Genomic DNA, 18,954 nt, shown 5'->3' on the forward strand with positions numbered 1-18,954 from the left:
CATTATGGATGGAAGCGCCCGGGGGGAGGCGGCCATTGGCCCCTCCCACGGGGGACGGCACCCATTATGGATGGGATCGCCCAGGAGGAGACGGCCATAGGCCCCTCCCAGGGGGAGACGGCTATATGCCCCTCCCACGAATTTCCCGGGGGCCGGATATCCGCTTCGGCGGAAGAGAGTGCGGGGGAAGTCCACGCTGTCCTTCTTTCGGATAACCCGCACGGGAACTCGCACGACCTTAAGATGGCGCCGAGTGAAAGGGGGCCCCCATGAAAAGGAAAGCTACAGTTGGCTACGAGGGTAAAGCCCGCTGCGCATGCGCCACTCTCTTGAGAGGGCGGAAATTTGGTGATAGGGATCTGACACCGGTTAAGACCTTGCCGTTGGCCCCTAATGATAGGATGTACAAAATTCGTATGCAATGCATTATGTCATGATGTTAGACTCGGTTAGGAAAATCTTTGTATTAGAGATTTGTTAAGGTTAGCCTGGATACCTGTCTTCATCAAGTGTAATGAAAGTTTAATTTTGTACATGATAAATGAAACGTTTTAATTTAAAGTTTTAAATTTTGTTTCATATTTTAATAAATACGTCCAGGGGGGTCACGAGGCCCCCCTGCCTTCCAAAAGTTCTAACTGTGTCTGTCTCCTACCATTGGGATTGGTGGTGGAAGGGGTGGCGGGCATCCCGGACCATATGCATTCTGTAGATCCAATTTAAAAATGTCGAAGTTATTTTTTCTCAGAAGTAACAAACTCAACAGACAAAATGACAAAATGTAGAGGAACTGCGTTATTATTCAAAATAATTTTCTTAGTTTCTTTAGAAAAGAAACAAATCCATTGTAAGGACAAATGCCACGCTTCAATTTATATAAAGTGGACTAATCCGTCCTGGCTCAAGCTATGACCAGTTTGCATCATGAAACAGAGAAAGTCACTTTCTCGGCACTAATGGGCAGTAGCTTCTTGTTGAGCATTCTGGCTTGACTTGCTGTGGGTTCCCTTTTTGGAATTCCAAGTGCATGCTATGGTCTTCCATCCTAGGGCAATGTCAATGAATGATTTATTGAATGTGTAACCTACTCAATAATCCAAAGGAAATGGAGCAGCAATACTCTAATGGGTGCTAATGCCTCACAAACCCTCTATAATCACTCCACTGAGCCTTAATGCAAACGTTTAGTCTGTGTGTCTCATACATGTGTTTTTTTCTTAAGAAGAAATTTGTTTTGCAGGAAATATCTAAAACCAAGAGTGTATTGCAGCAGTTTTAATGTATGTAAGTCAGTAGACAGGCTGCAGAATGGAAGTTCACAAGTACATAATGTTTAATCTAATTAAATACCTGCTTCCACACACAGTCGCAATGGCTTTGAAGCATCCAGAGGCAAGCTGGTATGATCCAGTGTAGCAGCGATCTATTGCCCAATTAAATAGATTTATTTGGTCTGGGTTGAGCTCTAGCAGTAAGACCACAACTTCACAACCAAGATGATGAACCTGAAGGAATTAATTTAGAGAAAATAACATGTCTGCAACAAAATTAACACTTATTGATATTTTCAGTACAAACTGCATTTTTTAATGAGACTCAACTTGTACAATAATATTTTTAACAAAAAAAGAAATTAGAATAGCATACTTCAATTTTCAATTTTAATAGAACATTTTAACTTTTGCTCATTGAGTTCAGAACACAGCAGAGTTTACTACAATAAATCCCTATGCGTGATTTTGAGGCATGCTAGCTATAAGAGGTTCAGGTTTACACTTCGGCTACAGCTAATGGAGTGAGCAAGACTGCTGTGGTCAGTGAAATTGTTTTTACAGAGGTTTAAGACCTGCATACGTGTGTGCTATAGCTCATACATGCTCCAAATTTGATTTAATGTTGACCCAACCACAACCAAATGCTTAATTGACCTGAGCTGATCATTCCAATTGAGCAGTGCACCATCTCAGAGACATTTCTACAGATCTTTACCTAGAATCTTTAAAGCGCTGACACTATGAACATTTTTTTTTTTACTATTTCCAAGAGCAAAAGGGCATCTTCTCGTCAATATCTTCTTCAACGCCGCCAACACACAACTCATACTCTTACCCCTTGGTCAAGACCCCAAACACAAGAAACAAGTTCCCCACCATCATGACCGAAGTCACTAACTGGATGAAAGTCAACTGTCCCAAGCTCAACACTGACAAGACAGAAGTAGTGATCTTCAGAAAGAACACCTCACCATGGGACTCCAACTGGTGAGCAGACTAATTCGGACTCGCACCCAACACTCATGCCCAGAACCTCTGAATAATCACTGCCAGCAAAATGGACATGACCACACAAGTCAACACCATCACACATCTTGCTTTCAACCCTGAAACTGCTGAGGAACATCTTCAAATGGTTCCCAAGCAAAACTAAAGAAACGGTCACTCATGCCCTAGCCACCAGCACATTGGACTATGGGAACACCCTCTACATTGGGATCACTGAAACTCACTAGAAGAATACAAACCATCCAGAACTCAGCAGCCAGACTCCCCCTCAACCTCCCACAAAGAACTCGCGTCACACCACACCTTAGTGAGCTCCACAGGCTTCAGATACACAAACACGATCTTTTTAAACTCCTCAAACATACATTCAAGGCATTACACAACGTAGGCCCCACCTACCTTAACAGTTGCATCTCATTCCACCAACCACTCAGAGAAACCTCCGCTCCCCAGAACTCCTACTCACACTTTTCCCATGCATACACAGAGCCAGATCAGGAGGACAGATGTTTTATTATATCACTCCTAAAGCGTGGAGTGTAAGGCCGTCCCACTCCACATCAGAGTTCCCTTCTCTCTTCTTCAATTAACCAACCTACCATAGGCAGGGCCAGACAAACACACCTGCTCAGTGCCAAGATACCCTCGCGGGTGATGGTGTGCTCTACATATAAACATACCATGACAACATCTTCACTTTTGTACTTGGTTATGTATCAACTATATAAAGGCTAAAAAGGCACAATAAGCCATACTGGGTCAAAAAGATGCATCAAGAAGAAGGTACTTACCCGCAAATCCTGACAGGCTAAAATGTTATCAAGCCACTTGTAAAGATAGCCATCTGGTGAGAGACCCACATTGTCAAAGACAGCACCACAGCACAACACAGCAGACATTGCCTAGAACGAAACATGCATATTGTAGTTAGGTTCTGTAAGCATCATACACTTATGTTTGAGGATAGAGTACTTTCTTAAGGAAAGCCTTAGCCCCTGCTGATGCATGCCAAATTCCAACATGGAATATGATGGCATCAAGGCATCAGTCCTCCCTCCAGAACTTCATAGTAAACATCAATAAAAATCACCTTCTTTGCACTAAACAAAACTGTGATGAGCTCTTCCCATAAGTTCTGCACAGTGAAGTTCATTTATAATGGGATGGCGCACACACGAACTGAAATCTGGTTTTTGGCAAAAGCCCAAAACAAAAAAAAAAGCAGCTTTACAGTAACATTTATTTGTGTAGTAAATATTTCAACCTCTGTCGCACATAACTCAGCACTGTTTATAAGTAAAGCAATGGGTCCAATAGGAGAGACAATGCATGGACTGTATGAGAATTAATGCAAAAACGAATATGTAAAAAGTATATCTTTAAAGAGGCAGGGATCATGCACGGAAAATAGGAGAAGGCAGTGTGTGGAAACAGCCCACGAGCAAGTATTCTGGATATAAGAAGACAATGATTCACAGACAAGTAGTTTATCAGAGGAAAAGTAAGTTTAATTAGATATAGAATGAGCACAACAACTGAGGTTAAATGATGTTGATCCATGCAGGATAAGTGTCTGAATGAAGCCTTTATGAAGCAGGATTGGTGTCAGAAAGAGAGTTTCTGCTATCAACAATAGGAGGAGAAACCTAATGCACCTGCTTGGGGAGAAATAAGTCCTACGGCATGTAAAGTAAATTGTCATCACATTGATAAGTGCAGTGTTGCTATATACATTTTCGAGGAAATTCTCCTAGTGTAAAATCAGAAAACGTGTCATTTGTAAGAGAGAGTAGAAGGGGAAGGGTGGTGACTCCTTCCACTAATGGAAGACATTTTCAGGAGTGGACTGCACCCTATTGTTGTAGTGGTAAAAAATGTACAATGGGAAATAGAGGGGAATACATTAGAAGTTGTGTAAAGAATGTAGAATAAGTTGCCCATGCATGACAACAGACGGACGTCTAATGATCTAAACAGTCCAAAGTAGCTTAAGATCAGTGTCTCAGGACACTAGTTGGATTGATGAACAGCAGATTCCTTGAGATAGTGAAACTGGGTGAAGCGTCAGCTGTGGAATTTGTGTGAATCTGAGCCTCACTATATGCAGTCCAAGCCATTCCCTCTTCTGGCTCCTGATCAAGGATAAAATTGAGTTGACGTCATCATGAATAACACATAAATCTCAGGTTGAGCAACACCTCTTGGTTCTATTTAATGGCTGTGTGCCTGGCTAGATTACTATAGTCGAGAAATGCCAGAACTAGGAGTAATAAAGAGAAACAGGAAGACACAAGCAGGTTGCCAGACCTTATGAACCTTGGTTGCTAAACTCTGGAATCCTCTTTCACAAGCACAAGCAATTACCTGTCATTCAGGAAGACCTTGAAGACATATCTCTTTCTAGACTAATTTCAGCATTAAAGTCCCCTGATGTACTATACGATCATGTACTATACTGTGTCTGTTTCACAGTGTCAAGATGAAACCTGCATGAAAATGCTGTACATTCTAAGATGCAACTAACATAATATAACAAGGGTGCTAACAGTCAAAATTTTAATGGGTTAAAAAGTATGAATGGCTCTTTGCATTAAAAGCTATTTATGAATCAGATTTGTACAATTCTTGTACTTTTCCAAAGTACAGCTTGGACTTGGCACAGACACAAGTGTGAAACTAAAGCTGCCATGATCTTGTACTTTTTACCTCTTAATCCAGTAATGACTTGTGCCTGCCTCCCTGCGGATTACACCCATTCTAAATACTTCCTTCTTTTTGAACCTGTTCTTTCCTCCTCCACCTGACCTTGCCCTGTGAACGATCTCCTGGCTGGCTAAGTTATTTCTTCCGTGAAACAAGCAACCCAACCAGTGTAGCTTGAGACTAACGCATATTCAACCACATGAACATCTGGGTCAGAGATCTGTCATTAAGAGCCATTTACAAACAATTATGCAGTTTTCTAGCGAAGAACATTTTATACTGGTAACAATGATCTGCCATGTTACATGATAAGTCAACCCAGCTCTAATAACATTAATCGCATTTGGCTAGGATAAACTATGTTAAGCTGTCTCTGTCCTATAAGCTCAAGGCAGAGGAACCGGATACAATATCTCACATTTCTCCTATTTTTCGATTTGCGCCAAACCCTAAACAATGCAGAATTCAAATGGCAAGCTCAGCTACTCCGCCAGTGCAGAGCTCAGACTGTCACTCAACTCCCATCCCAGAGCTGCCTGCTATTAGAAGGCACTGCCTAATAAAGCAGACTGCTGGAAGTGAATAACAAGCTGAATGCCAGGCAGATCAATGTTCGGTGCCATAACTCATCAATAGTCTCATAAGAGACTTGATGATGATGATGAATGACTTTGGGACACATCCTAGCAGATGGAAGAGAGGTATGTATTTGCAGATGCATCAAAGACACGCAGCAGAGTTAATCCAGGGAGGATGGGACAAGAGGTTTGGGAGGTGGTCTCTACAATCAACACAGGCCAGGGAGTGCATGCTACACAAACCCAGGAAACCAGGTAGGCGGCGCAGATCTGAAGATGTCTAGGCTGTAAAGGGCATTAGGGAGGTAAAAGATGATCTTTCAAAGGAGCCTGAGACACAAGTAGAGAGAGGTCACTCCAGAAACGTTGGAAATGCATATTATACTGAGACAAATGCAAGTGGCCTTTGAGTTGGGATCATGCTATGCAAATACACACACACACACACATACAAGTGGTCAAATTCTTAATAAAATGCCTGCCCAAGTCCTATGCCTAGTTACCGACTGTACACATTATTAATAAGATATCCTCCTGAGTCTAATGCCTCGTTACAGTCCAGCTACATGGAGGTCACATGGAAGACATTGATAGATTAGATCCAAATGAGGTGCAGGGCCATCAGAACAACCAGGATATCATTGTAGATCTAACATCAAATTTTCCAAAGGAAAACACACACAGCACAATCTAAGTTAAATTAAAATAAGAGTAACTGGAGAGTGGCAGATAACATCAGACATAAGACTTGGAGTGCACACACACACACACACACACACACACGCACACGTACACACACACGTACACGAACACACACACACACACACACACACACACACACACACACACACACCGACACACACACACAGACACACACACACAGACACACACACACACACACACACACACACACACACACACACACACACACACACACACACAGACACACACACACACACGGTAGTAAATGCATGAAACTCTCAGCATTCATAAAAATGTCTATCACAAATACAGTTGTAGAGCATCAGTACTTTAGAGTAAGCTGGAATGTTAGCAGCTACTTTCCAATCATGGGCCTTTAATGTTTCTAGAAAACAAGCAATCATTATCCATCGCAGGGATGTGCGGAGAATTTTTGAATATTTCAATGTAGAGACAACGCAAGCGTATTTCAACACATTCTATTGTACATGGTCTTGGGAAGGCGCAGCTTACCTTTAATGCGCTGTACTGATATCTGGTGATCTGATGGTTCCTGTCGCTGTACCGATCCAGAGGTGTAAACATTATACTGAAGGGCCCAGCCCATTGACTAAACAAGATGAAAAGGTGGTGCCTCAGGCTCTGCTGGGGGAAGAGGAATCTCCTGTGATGCACTGCAGAAACACAAACACAAACAGGACATGAGTAGGACTACAGCAAGGGCTTTCAGAAACAGGTGCCAAAAGGCTGCCTACACTGTTGTTCCCTACCCCAAACCCTATCAGTGCAACACAACAGAACAGGTACTCATTGAATCTCATACAGTGTTTTACTGGGCACTCAGTTACATGACTAATGTAGTTAAAGATGGCCGACGGACTCTATTATTGAGCTTTCTTCCAGATCATAGAAGAAGCATTGCTACCTCACAGTGATCCTAAGGAAGTAAAAAACACATGATTGCACCCATTTGCCAGGTTGTTCCAAGAAAGCAAAGCAAAACTTGCTTCACTTGTTCGAATATTATATTTACAGCAATCGATTTTCAGCCATTCGAGGATGCTTTGAAAACATTTAACGCATACTAATGCCGAGATGTCTCTCAACAAGAACATTGATAGAGGCTGCAAGTACTACCTTTGAATGTCGCTTATTCCGCAGCACAACATTTCACTCTGGTAGTATTTTAACTGGCTTTTTATTTTAGGAACTCCCCATTGAGTTAATCAACCATCCTCACACTGCTGATCTAGCTCCCCATACCCAAAGGGAATCAAGCAGAAACCATCTGGTATTTTTTTAACCTTTTAAACACATGCTACCTGACTTCATACGATTGTCCACTTTGCAAAAATGTGGGTTCTACTACTGTAGTCTTGTGGTAGTTTGTTCTCAATTTTCCTTCCCAGATAAACAAAAGATCACTAAACCGACTGTTGTCTTTCAAAGGTAAACTTCAATTTCCCTATGAATTCCCTGCTGCTGTCGTTGTTGAGCCTGGTACATGTTGGGGACTTCTCTTTCTGTCGGGGGTACGGCAATGGCCTCAGAAGACTACCCATACTAGATGAATCAACACTAACTTGACCCTGGAACGGCCCTTATTCAAGGTTTGGAACAAATGAATCCTTATTTTGCCAGCCTTCTGTAATCTTTGATTTTGCTACACATTTATCCGAGTTAGCAAAGCAGTCATTCTTTAATGCTTTTAGGCATATTACCTATTTAATATTTTATTTATTTATGATACATTGGGCTCTGCAATCCCTGTATAAATGCACATCTCTAATTTCTTTATAATTGGAGACTTGTGCAGTTGAGTTCTGATGTCACAATGCCAGAGCCAGCAGCAGAGGTGCAAGGCGGGTCATGTCACGGAGCAGCTGTTTAAAGCAACAAAAATTAAACTTCGCCTTTCTTTCTTCTGCTCTATCTTTCTAGCTTACAGTGACTAGCAGAAAAAACATGATTTTTTGCATTCCTTAGATAATTATAGAAACGTTAGAATATTTATGCATGTTTCAACACATTCTGAGTAACTGCATTTTTTTTAACTGACTTGTATTTAACAGCTTCTAATATCTTTTTGCAACAAATATCTAACAGGTGTTTGATGTGTTTATTTTGCGCTAGAGGTTCTATTTTTATTCTGCATATTGGCGAGCTACACACCAAGGTTTTAAGTGGTTTGTGGGAAAGGTGATGTTGTAAGCAAGTAGTATATGGGATAAAGTACCCACTTATGTACATGATAAGGATACTGCATGTCAACGCAGAGTTCCATAACCTTATAAAGGAACTAGACTTTGGGCACCATTCCTCTTTATGGTTATGGAACTCATCAGTGACTTGCAATATCCTTATAAAGTACCGCACAGGGTACTTTATCCCTTATATTTTTCCAGTTTTATATAGCGCAAACATGACTCAAAGGTATTGGAGCACTTTGCATAAGCACCAGTTACATTACACAAGGTAACATTTATTTATTTAGGCCAGGGAGGATTAAGTGAGCTGCCCATAATCACAGGATGTTAAGCTGACGCAGATACTTGAACCTGGTTCTTCAGTTCCAAAGTTGGCAGCTCTGGCCGTAACGCCACATCCTCTCACCTATTTTATGTCTATGGCCGAAGGAATTGGACTGATTTCACATTCTGCACTATCATTAACATTCAACATTACTGACTTATTTCCCAGTTTTGATTTGAGTATTCTAGGTTATCTTTAGAATTTGTGGCTATCTAGCTGCAACAGTCCAATAATTGTTTTATTTCTCTTCAAAAGGCAATGGCAGCGCTGTAAGCTAAAGTAAAAAACATGCTTAGGCTGTAACCACCATGAAGAACCACAGTAGAATGGATCCTCCCCCGCTAGGGTGAAAGAGAAGGACGGGTTAGCTTCCTAGACCATTAATTTCTATTGGATCAGGGGGATCAAGTGTTGACTTTCATGCCAGACCATAAAAACATTATTCTTAAAATGTAGTCTATTCTTGCATCAATAACAGTAAAATGTGTTCACATTATTAGAAACTGCAATGGATTTATGTACATGCAGTCCTAAAGAACCTCTCTTTCAAGAGAAACAACCAGAAAACTAGAAACTAAACAGGCACCTCCCTCTGACATAAAACAACCTGCTACACTTTGCAACCAGTAATGTATGGCTTGTTTGCATCTCACCAGGTGCCCTATTACACACGCAACTATTTGTCCTGAAGATGGTCCCAAGGATCCGTGCGACCACCAGGGACCGAAACGTCGACGTATGAACACCGTTTTTGCTCAAATCATTTAATTTGGTTTTCTAGACCTATTGAGTTTGTGCAATGACCATTTGAACATGGCTATTTATAAAACCCATGTATAATGCGAAAGGTGTTCTTTGTCCTACCACTCAATATTGTTTGAAATTACTGGTAGTTTTTGTTGCCAAAAAATAATTGACAAAAAATCTATGTATTAAAAAACTTGATCTTTTTTGATAAACTGTTGTTATCATTTAAGCTCCTGTGATTGTCAAAAATTAAGTGTTCATGGATATGACACTAACAAATACCAAAATTGTCATATGAATGATTCCTTTAGGGACATTTTTTGCTATTGCTATTACACACAGGGCACACTTTTACAGTTTGCACCACGACGCACCTTTAAATAGATGTGCCGTGCGCAAACAAGCAGTTTGCCCTATGACAAAGAATGAGCTACCGTAAGGCAGCTGCAAATTTGTGCTGCCCTGAGGGCAGCACATTCAAGTGAAATTCAGAGGGGCTGCTTCAAAGCCACTCCATGCTTCATAGTGCAGCGGGCAACCTGCCTGCATTTTGAGGAGGGATCCTTTTGCAGGGGAGTGCAGTGGCTGACTGCACCCACTTGCAGGGGGATGTTGAGGGGCGTCCTTTTACTTCAGATAGTGCGCCACCTTTTAGTGGCACACTTTCAGTGCACCTCCTGACAGCCTCTTTGGCATTGCACCTGCATCCATAATACAGTGCAGGCACTGAGGCAAAGAGATTCCCTCATTCGCATGGGACCAACCCTGGGCTAAGGCAGGGAATGAGACTGCACAACTCTTAGTTTCAATGAGGAGACCTCTGACTCTTCTGTCCTCAGGATCACAGTTCACAGGTAGGAACACAGGACTCTGAGGGCCCGATGTAGGTAATCCTCATTTACCGACTCTAAAATACAGAATTTTACTGATTCGGTATTCTAGATTCGGTAAATGAGATGTAGCTAAAAATTCAGTATTTTTTACGGAATCTGTAGGATTCGGTAATTACCGAATCGGTATTTACAGATTCGGTAATTGCCATGGATTCCTATGGGCCTTGAGGCCCATAGGAATCAATGTCAATTACCGAAATGGTAAATACTGATTCAGTAAAAATACAGAATTGTCAAGGGGAACAGGGTGTCACTTTGACACCCTGTTGCACCCCTGATTTTGGATTGTGTGCCATGTGACACACATACATGCCCTTAGGGCATGTATGTGTGTGTGGCACACATACATGCCCTAAGGGCATGTATGTGTGCCACATGGCACAGGTGTACATGCACAGTACACAGGTATTCGTTATTTACCACCAAATAGTATTTGGTGGTAAATAACGAATCGGTAATGGCCTGTGGCACTGTTTAAAGTGCCACTTACATCTGGATTTACCGATTCGGTAAATTTACAGAATCGGTAAAATTAAGGCCACCTACATGTCAAAACCCAAATACTGGTCGGTAACGGCCGAAATCGACTGTTACCGACCGGTATTTGCCATCCTACATCTGGCCCTAGGTCTTTAGGCTAGGCTCAAAAAATAAATCCTCAAGCAAGCTAACATTGAGTATCGCATGTACACAGATGATAACCAGCTATAGTTAAAGATTTCCTCCCCAGATTATATAATCGGATTCAACAACACCCTAATGAAAACCCCCAAATCTGGCTCTTAAGTAACCACCTCAAACTGAACTTCATGAAGACAGAATTCCTCCTCATCTCCCCACCCCATGGCTCCCTGCCATATAGGAATGTATCAACCACCTAATTGCCCTCAATTGTAACTGGTCGATATAGATTCAATGAAATCCCTTGCAATAACCTTGGACAAGAACCGTAACATGCAACACACATCGACACAGCCACATGCAGTGCTCAACCTATTCTAGAAAGCGAAACTGTTCATCCTGTAACGAGAATTTAAGACTACAGTGCAATCTTTAGTCATATCCAGAGTGGACTTGGCTAGTGCGACCTCAACAGGTTTACCAAAAATCACAAATGACACCATTCAGGGCAACCCTCAATGCCTCAGCAGGACTAGTAACTGGAAAGAGACGGGTTGACCACATCACACCCACCTTCTTGTCTTTCAACAGGTTCCCATTTAAGGTCAGAATCTGGATAAAAATAGTGTGCATGAGGCATACAGCCCAAACAGAGATGATGCCAGGTACCTGGCACAGAAGCTCATGATCTCATGATGCAGCCGCTCCCTACGGATCTCCAGCTCCCTCCTACTGCAACCTCCAAGGTTTAAAAAACTAAAAGAAAACCTCCGCCTGCACTTTCTTCAGATCTGCCATGAGGATGAACAAAAGTTACTTACCTGTAAACTGTGGTTCTCCAGTATTGGTGTCTTTCATAGATTCACATGCTTGCATTTTTTTATGCAAGCATGTGAATCTATGAAAGACACCCTAATACTAATAATGGAGAATCTTAACTCTCTCCTGGCAGAGATTAGGTCTAAGCCATTGACCCGCACCTTAAAAAACCAGAGGTTAAAAGTATCCTATTAAACAGACTCCCTACATAAGGACCAGGACCATGAAGACTACGGTACTGGAAGACTCCCATGATTCTCTCACCAAGACACAGATATCACCTATCTCGCTTCATCAGGACAACTCGAGAGATGACAACGAAACAAAATCTTTATTTCTTTAATGCTGTCAGCAGTTGACTATTTATATTATTCATGTGACCGGTTACAGTCTATATATGTGTGTATGTGTGTGTGTGTGTTTATGCTGTTGGCAGTGAACGATTATTTATGTGGTTCATGTAATGGGTATGGTCTCGCTAAGTAGAGTGCTTTGAAAGCCGAGGATTGATAGTAATTTATTTAAAAAACCTTCAAATGAACAAACAAAAAATCAAATAAAAGGCAAAGGCACATGGTACAGAGTCAATTAGAAAGCTGGCAGATCTTTCAATGTCGGCCTCTGATATCGGCGAGCACAACAACGGGCAGAAACCCACACACACTACTCAACAGGACTTGGTACGAGCGAGTTGAGCCCAGTAAAGCATAGGATTCCACTGGAGGGTAGTCACTTCAATCCAGAAAGAGGCTCAAGTGCTGGGCACACAGTTTATTTCACAGGTTTAAAAATAGGAATTTTATAATTGAAATCTCTTTCGTCTCTGACCCTTGGGTTTAAATATTTATATCAGTGTCTGAATTAAACATGAAAGGTTTGATTTCTTAAAAACTATTCTGCAATAATGGGAGAGCAAACATCTGTTTTACGTTTGAGGAATTTACTAGGTTTCCATGTATGTATGGTATGTATCTGCTACAAACTCTTTGATAATAAATACAGTATTAATTAATTTATATATGAGTTTGGCAGCTTAGTCAGCCCTACAGACCACAGTGATAAGGCTAGGGAAACATGATACACGCTTTCTGCAGGTGCATTCTTAAAAGTTACACAAACAGCAAGCTAGGTGTTACTGCCTTTGTGTAGACTGATTTTTTAATGGAACCAAGAAACACCTTCATCAACTCCTGTAATGTACAAATCGTGGTCCATTAATTTTTTTAACCCCATAAATATAGACAGGGCATCTATCCACTCGTCCTGCAGCTTAGGTATGGTTACCATTCCACAGAAGGGAGAAAGAGCATTTCCCTTGCCTTCTTCAGATAAAGAAAATAAAACAATGGCTGGCACAGGATATTAGTGACTTGACATCCATCAATCAAATGATTCTACTCTTCTTTCCAGGTATGAGATCTTTCTCTGCTATTAGATAAGCAGCCTTGGCACAGCAAAAACATGCTTTTGATTTAGTCCTGAGTAAAAGTCCTCTATGTCTGCTCTTTGGGGACTGCTGTCATTTGAATGATTCTTGTCAATCCTCTCACTCAGTGGAAAGATGAGTGTCTTCTAGTTTCATGGTAGAGAATATGTAGAACTGCTGCAGATAAAGTTCTTGTCCAGTTCAAAACAGGAGCACCAGGGATCCCAGTCATTTGTGGCCCTCCAGTGTCTAATGACATGTCCAGTCATTTCAGGCTTTTGGTGCAAGACAAAACTCCCAAACTAAACCTTAAAATAAATATGCAAATATTCTCTTAAATTCAAACACCTCCTCTGTTCCCATCCTGCCCCCGCCCTCACCATCCACAAATCAATATAAGTCTCTTGTGTATCCAAATCAGAAGGTATCTTTCTGTTCCAAACATTATCTTACACTTTGCAAAGCAACCACACCACTGTGACTGAGGCACGGGGGAATAAGATCATGTCAATGCTACCAATGTTGGGCAACAAAGCCATCAGTTGCTATCAAAGCTATACTTTGTGATGTTAGCCACTTTTTTGTAGAACGTAATGTCTGCCATTAACAGTCTCTTGGCATCGCCAGCCGTCTCACATTAGCAGAAGGGTATCTGCTGTCTGCACGTTTCCATAACGGGTAGTCTCAAAGGATGTCAGCCCCAAAAACCCAAACGAATGAGGGGAGCGACACATGTTCTGAAGTTACGGGGTTTCTGCATAGTGTCCTATTAATTCTGTCTGTATTTTTGACTCGTTTAGGTATCATTGACAGCAGAGAGATACGCGTTGGCTTCTGGTTTCTGTTCCCTACAAAGGTGCCCCATAGGAGGAATGGTGATCAAAGGTTATTGGCTTTCTAAGGAACTTAGTGGTTGTGTCAGTATATATTTTGGCACTCCTTGTCTTCTCAGTTATCCTAATGGCATCTACTGGTTGTGGTATCTCTTGAGCTGGATCTGCTGTAAAGGGATTGGTTCTTGCAACTTTTACTAACACCTGTGCAAGCCTGATTTATGGGGAATGTACATGCATGTCAATAGTAATCTCCGGTGTTGTCTTATTAGGGTAACACATACAAAGATTCCTGCTGGATTCCAGTTCTTGGTTAAAGTGATGATGCTTAAGCACCTTTTGGGACAAGCACAGCTCTACAGTGCAAAGCTACTTGCCTACCATAGGCTCATAATTGTTTGTGAAAAAAGTGAACAACAATTACAAATCAAACAACTGATCAGGAAAATGCGAAAACTTAATGAGGGACGAAAAAGTGCTCTTTTTTTATTGCTTTGCTCACCATAACAGTCTCAACTGAAAACCCTCAAAGACAGTTATAGAGAACTGTTCAAAAGCAATGGTTAGACCTACAAATATAGGCTGCGGCATCCATAGAACCGCCTGAGAAGAAGCCCGTCAGTGCTAGGTCAGCGCTGAGGGCCAGGAATGTTGCTCGGTCCGAGCCTTCATCCGCCAACATTTCACATTTGAGTGAGTGCCTAAAAACTTTCAGAATCCTCAATTTGCACTTCTCACAGTACCCACTCTCTGTCTTTCATCTCGGATTTTTCCTGCCCAGAGTGTGGCTTCTCCCTTACACTCGACCCCCCCATATGCAACTCACTGACAAAACCATCAGTGCCTCTGAACATTAGAGCTACACTTGTCAATGCGAGATCTCTGAAGAAGCACTATGCCGATATTGCGGACCTGGTATCGGACAATTCGTTAGAACTCCTGTTTGTCACAGAGACCTGGCTGGATACGTCTACTAATCCCATTGTTGCGCTGGCTGCACCGGGTGGTTACAAATGCCTTTGAGTTGACCGCCCTGCCGGCAGGGGTGGGGGTCTGGCCGTTCTGCTGAGAGATACTTGGGCTCTTCATAGAGATGCATCGAGCCTTTGGGGTGGCTGTGAGGCCTTAGACTTCAGTGTCCAGCTCTTGGCCTACTTCACCCTAGGTGGTTCCCTTATATACCACCCCCTGGCAAAGCTGGTGCCTTTGTCCAACCATGGGGGGATGCAGTGGCTGAGTGAGCACTGCGGGTCTCTCACTATTTGGTCCTTGGCGATGTAAACCTCCACCTCGACCAACCTGAGGTGGGCGATTCCGCTGTTTTCCTCGACTCTCTCCACATGGTTCAGCTCTCCCAAAGGGTTAGTCACCCCACCCATCAAGGGGGTCATACTTTAGACCCTAATTGTACGAACATTCCTGTCTTGGTCGCCAAGCCCTTGCCTGTCTCCTGGTCGGATCACTTCCCTCTTTTCTTCTCCTGGGAAGTCACGCGGCCCTTATGACCAGCACGTAGCTTGCGCCGTCCGACTTCCAGCAGAATTGATCCTTCGCAGTTCATTAGCTCGTTGGCCGACTTCCGGACCTCTCTCCACGAAAACCTTGAGGGTAATGTGTCCCGGTTCTCTGAATGGATTACGGATTTGTTATCTGCCCTATCCGCTTCACGTCCAGCCAAACTGTCAAGAGACTCCCCTTCCTAACCCTGGTTCACGCCCGAGCTGAAGGTTTAGAACCATGACTGCAAAGTGTTGGAGAGGGCCTGGCGCTCCAGTGGTTACTGCTGTAAAGCTAAACTTGCTCTTAGAGCTATACAAAAAAGCTATTACGTTGCCATTGTGGTAGCTAAAGGCCAGTATTATATGTCACGCATTGTCCTGGTCAATAATAAATCAAAAGAAATATTCACGATTGTGCAAAGCTTTATGTCCCCCACTGCTCAGTCTTATGCCACACCGGTGTTGGAGTCTTGGTTCAACATTCTTTCCATGTTTTTCTTGGATAAAATACGTAGCATTCAAGACACTTTTACGGCCCCTGCCAGTGGGCAGGCTGTTGCCGCTCTGGAACAGTTGGGGGCTGTCCGGGTCAAGTTTTTTCTACTTTTATGCCTATTGATCTTGCCTGCTCACTTAAAGTTCTTAAGGGCCTCAAGCCAGGGTCTCCAAATGACCCCTGCGCTGCAAGACTCTTGGCTGTCACTGCAGATGTTCTCAATCCTGAAGTTAATGCATTGGTTAACATGTCTCTCCGGGAGGCCGTGGTCCCAGCATCTTGGAAGCAGGCACTAATTCTTCCGCTTCTTAGGAAGCCCTCTCTTGACCCGCAGCTCCCTGGTAACTATTGTCCCATCTCACTCCTATCTAGCTTGGCTAAGGTGTGTGAAAAGGTGGTAACGAACCAACTTACTAATCATGTTAAGATTTTGGGGCGTTTGAATCTGGCACAGTCTGGCTTCCGGCCTCTGCATAGCACAGAGTCGGCATTGATGGAGGTGTCTGAAGCGATCCGGGAGTGTCTGGACTCGGTGGGAGAGCGGCTCTTGTCATGTTAGACCTCTCTGCGGCTTTCGACACGGTGCCCCACTCCTTACTCCTTGACCGTCTCTGGGTGATTGGGGTTTCCCATGCGGTGTTGTGTTGGATCAGATCTTTCTGGGAGGGCCGTTCTCAGCAGGTCTGGCTCCCTCCGTATTCCTCGGTGCCCCAACAGGTGAACAATGGTGCCCCGCAGGGGGTCTTCCCTTAGTCCCCTTCTTTTCAAAATCTATATCACTCCCCTGGTCTTTCTAGCGGAATCATTAGGATCTAAGGTGATGGCCTACGCTGACGACACTCCGCTTCTGTTCACTTAGGGCAGGGACGACGACTCAGTTCTTGCGGCACAACACTGCCTTTCCTCTGTGTTTCAGTGACTTGCTCAGGCGCAACTCAAATGCAATGAGGAGATGTCCAAGGTCCTTCTTTATGGTCCGTTTTCGGCCAACTATAGAGAAAGACTATGGCCCCCTGGCTTCCCCCTGCCTAGCGCAGAGAGAAAGGTTGCAATGAATCCGGGCGTCTGGTTCAATGAAAATTTGAACTTTTCAACACAGATTAAGAAGCTGGCGGGGACCTACTTTGGCACCTTGAAGGCACTGAGGAAATGTGTTCCTCTTCTCCCTAGATCTGACAAAGAAACAGTGGTCCGGGCTCTGTTCTTGTCCCGTCTGGACTATGCGAATGCTCTCTTCGTGGGTATCCCTGGCTACCTCCTTAAGAAATTGCAAGTAGTCCAAAATTCGGCAGCCAGACTCCTTCTGGGTTTGTCTAATAGGAGTAGTGTGCGTGCACACCTGCACTTCCTGCACTGGCTCCCAGTGGAGTCTCGGATAAAATTCTAAATGCTGACTATTGCTCATAAGGCCCTTTATGGTATTGGCACCCTCTACCTACAAAAGAGGTTTGCTTTTTACATACCAGCCAGAGAGCTGCGTTCCTCCTCTCAAGCTTTAGATGCAGACCCCCAGATTTAACCGCCAAAGGCTGGGCGGGTGTTCTTTTGTCAGGTCAGCTGCTATAGCCTGGAACCTTCTGCTGCTGACATTGCGCGGCCTTCAGGATCCTACAACCTTTAGGAAAAAACTAAAAACCCTTCTTTTTTAGCCTCTTTCAGATCCTTGCTTCCTTTTCCAGTGCTCGCGCAGGAACACTCTGCTGAATAGCCATGCGCGCTATAAATAAATATAACATAACAGGTTTATGAGAAAGAATCTATATTATTAAAGCCCTAAAGTAAAGGTCATTCACACATAATGAGGTTTAAAGACTACACAATTTTTTCAAGATCCTCAGGCTGATGGTCAAGGATATTTTCAGCATAACAATGTGCATCTCATGCTTGAGAACTGTGATTTCCTGGCCGAAATAAAACTGAAGATATCAATATTCACTTGTGTGGACCAAACAACAGTTAATATGATTCTGATCCTACTGGGAAGACCGTACATTTTTTAAAATTCTGTGTTCATAGCGCCACATCTGCATAAACCCCAACCATCCACAGCATCAGGAGCTTCTCTTTGAAAAGTCATAAACTATCTTAAATTATTTACCAACATCAAAGATGCAGAGAGTCAATTCAGAAAAAGAAACAATGCCACCAAGAGTGCATTTGACCAGTTCCCAGGATATGGTTTAGACTGTGTATCGTAGTTCCATTATGTTCATGTCCCGAAACAATCTCATAAATTCACTGCAAGAAGAAACTGCTCTGATCAAAGAAGACCTGCCTTTCAACTCAACTTCGAGAGATGAACTGAATGATATTTTGATGCAGGTATTCGGAATATTTAGCAGCTAGATGCTTGGGACTTAGCAGAATTGCTAGCAGGCATTCCGTGACTCTTAACATGGTTACAGAAATTAATCCATTGCTCATGTATCCGACAGTAAAAGTGCTGCCATGCGTCAGTGGTAACAATCTTATGAGAGCTCATTGACTTTCTCATACAAAAGAGCGCAAGGTATTTTTCTGTTGTTGCATTCAACTATCACGCGCCTGATAGAGTTTGGTAGATGCAAGACTACAGCAATATTTTTTTTTATATATTTTTTTTAGAGTTTATAAACATGAATATGCTCTAAAAGGGGCAGTCAGGCCAGCCACTACTCTTTGGCGGATGTTCCACATCAGCCGAGTGCACTTGTGCCCTGTGCAACTTTCCAATCTTTGTGTGTACTTCACTGCAAAGTTCACATACGAGCATGCCGCACAGATAGTAAACTTCACATACATGCATGCCGCACAGATAGTAAACTTCACATACAAGCATGCCGC

The 18,954-nt window shown here is 42.9% G+C and overlaps 1 protein-coding gene across 6 annotated transcripts in view; it reads right to left on the reverse strand.

Moving 5' to 3' along the window:
• Positions 1-18,954, reverse strand: part of FRY (FRY microtubule binding protein) — a 674,187-nt gene that overhangs the window by 186,611 nt on the left and 468,622 nt on the right. For all 6 annotated transcript variants that reach the window (XM_086935130.1, XM_086935129.1, XM_086935133.1 and 3 more), the window contains exons 27-29: positions 6,779-6,939; positions 3,074-3,184; positions 1,351-1,505 (exon numbers count right to left, since the gene is read on the reverse strand). In XM_086935130.1, the coding sequence (XP_086791256.1) occupies positions 1,351-1,505; positions 3,074-3,184; positions 6,779-6,939 (427 nt within the window). The remainder of the gene's footprint in view (positions 1-1,350; positions 1,506-3,073; positions 3,185-6,778; positions 6,940-18,954) is intronic.

This window comes from Lissotriton vulgaris, chromosome 8 (genome assembly GCF_964263255.1).
Source record: "Lissotriton vulgaris chromosome 8, aLisVul1.2, whole genome shotgun sequence".
Taxonomy (NCBI): domain Eukaryota; kingdom Metazoa; phylum Chordata; class Amphibia; order Caudata; family Salamandridae; genus Lissotriton; species Lissotriton vulgaris.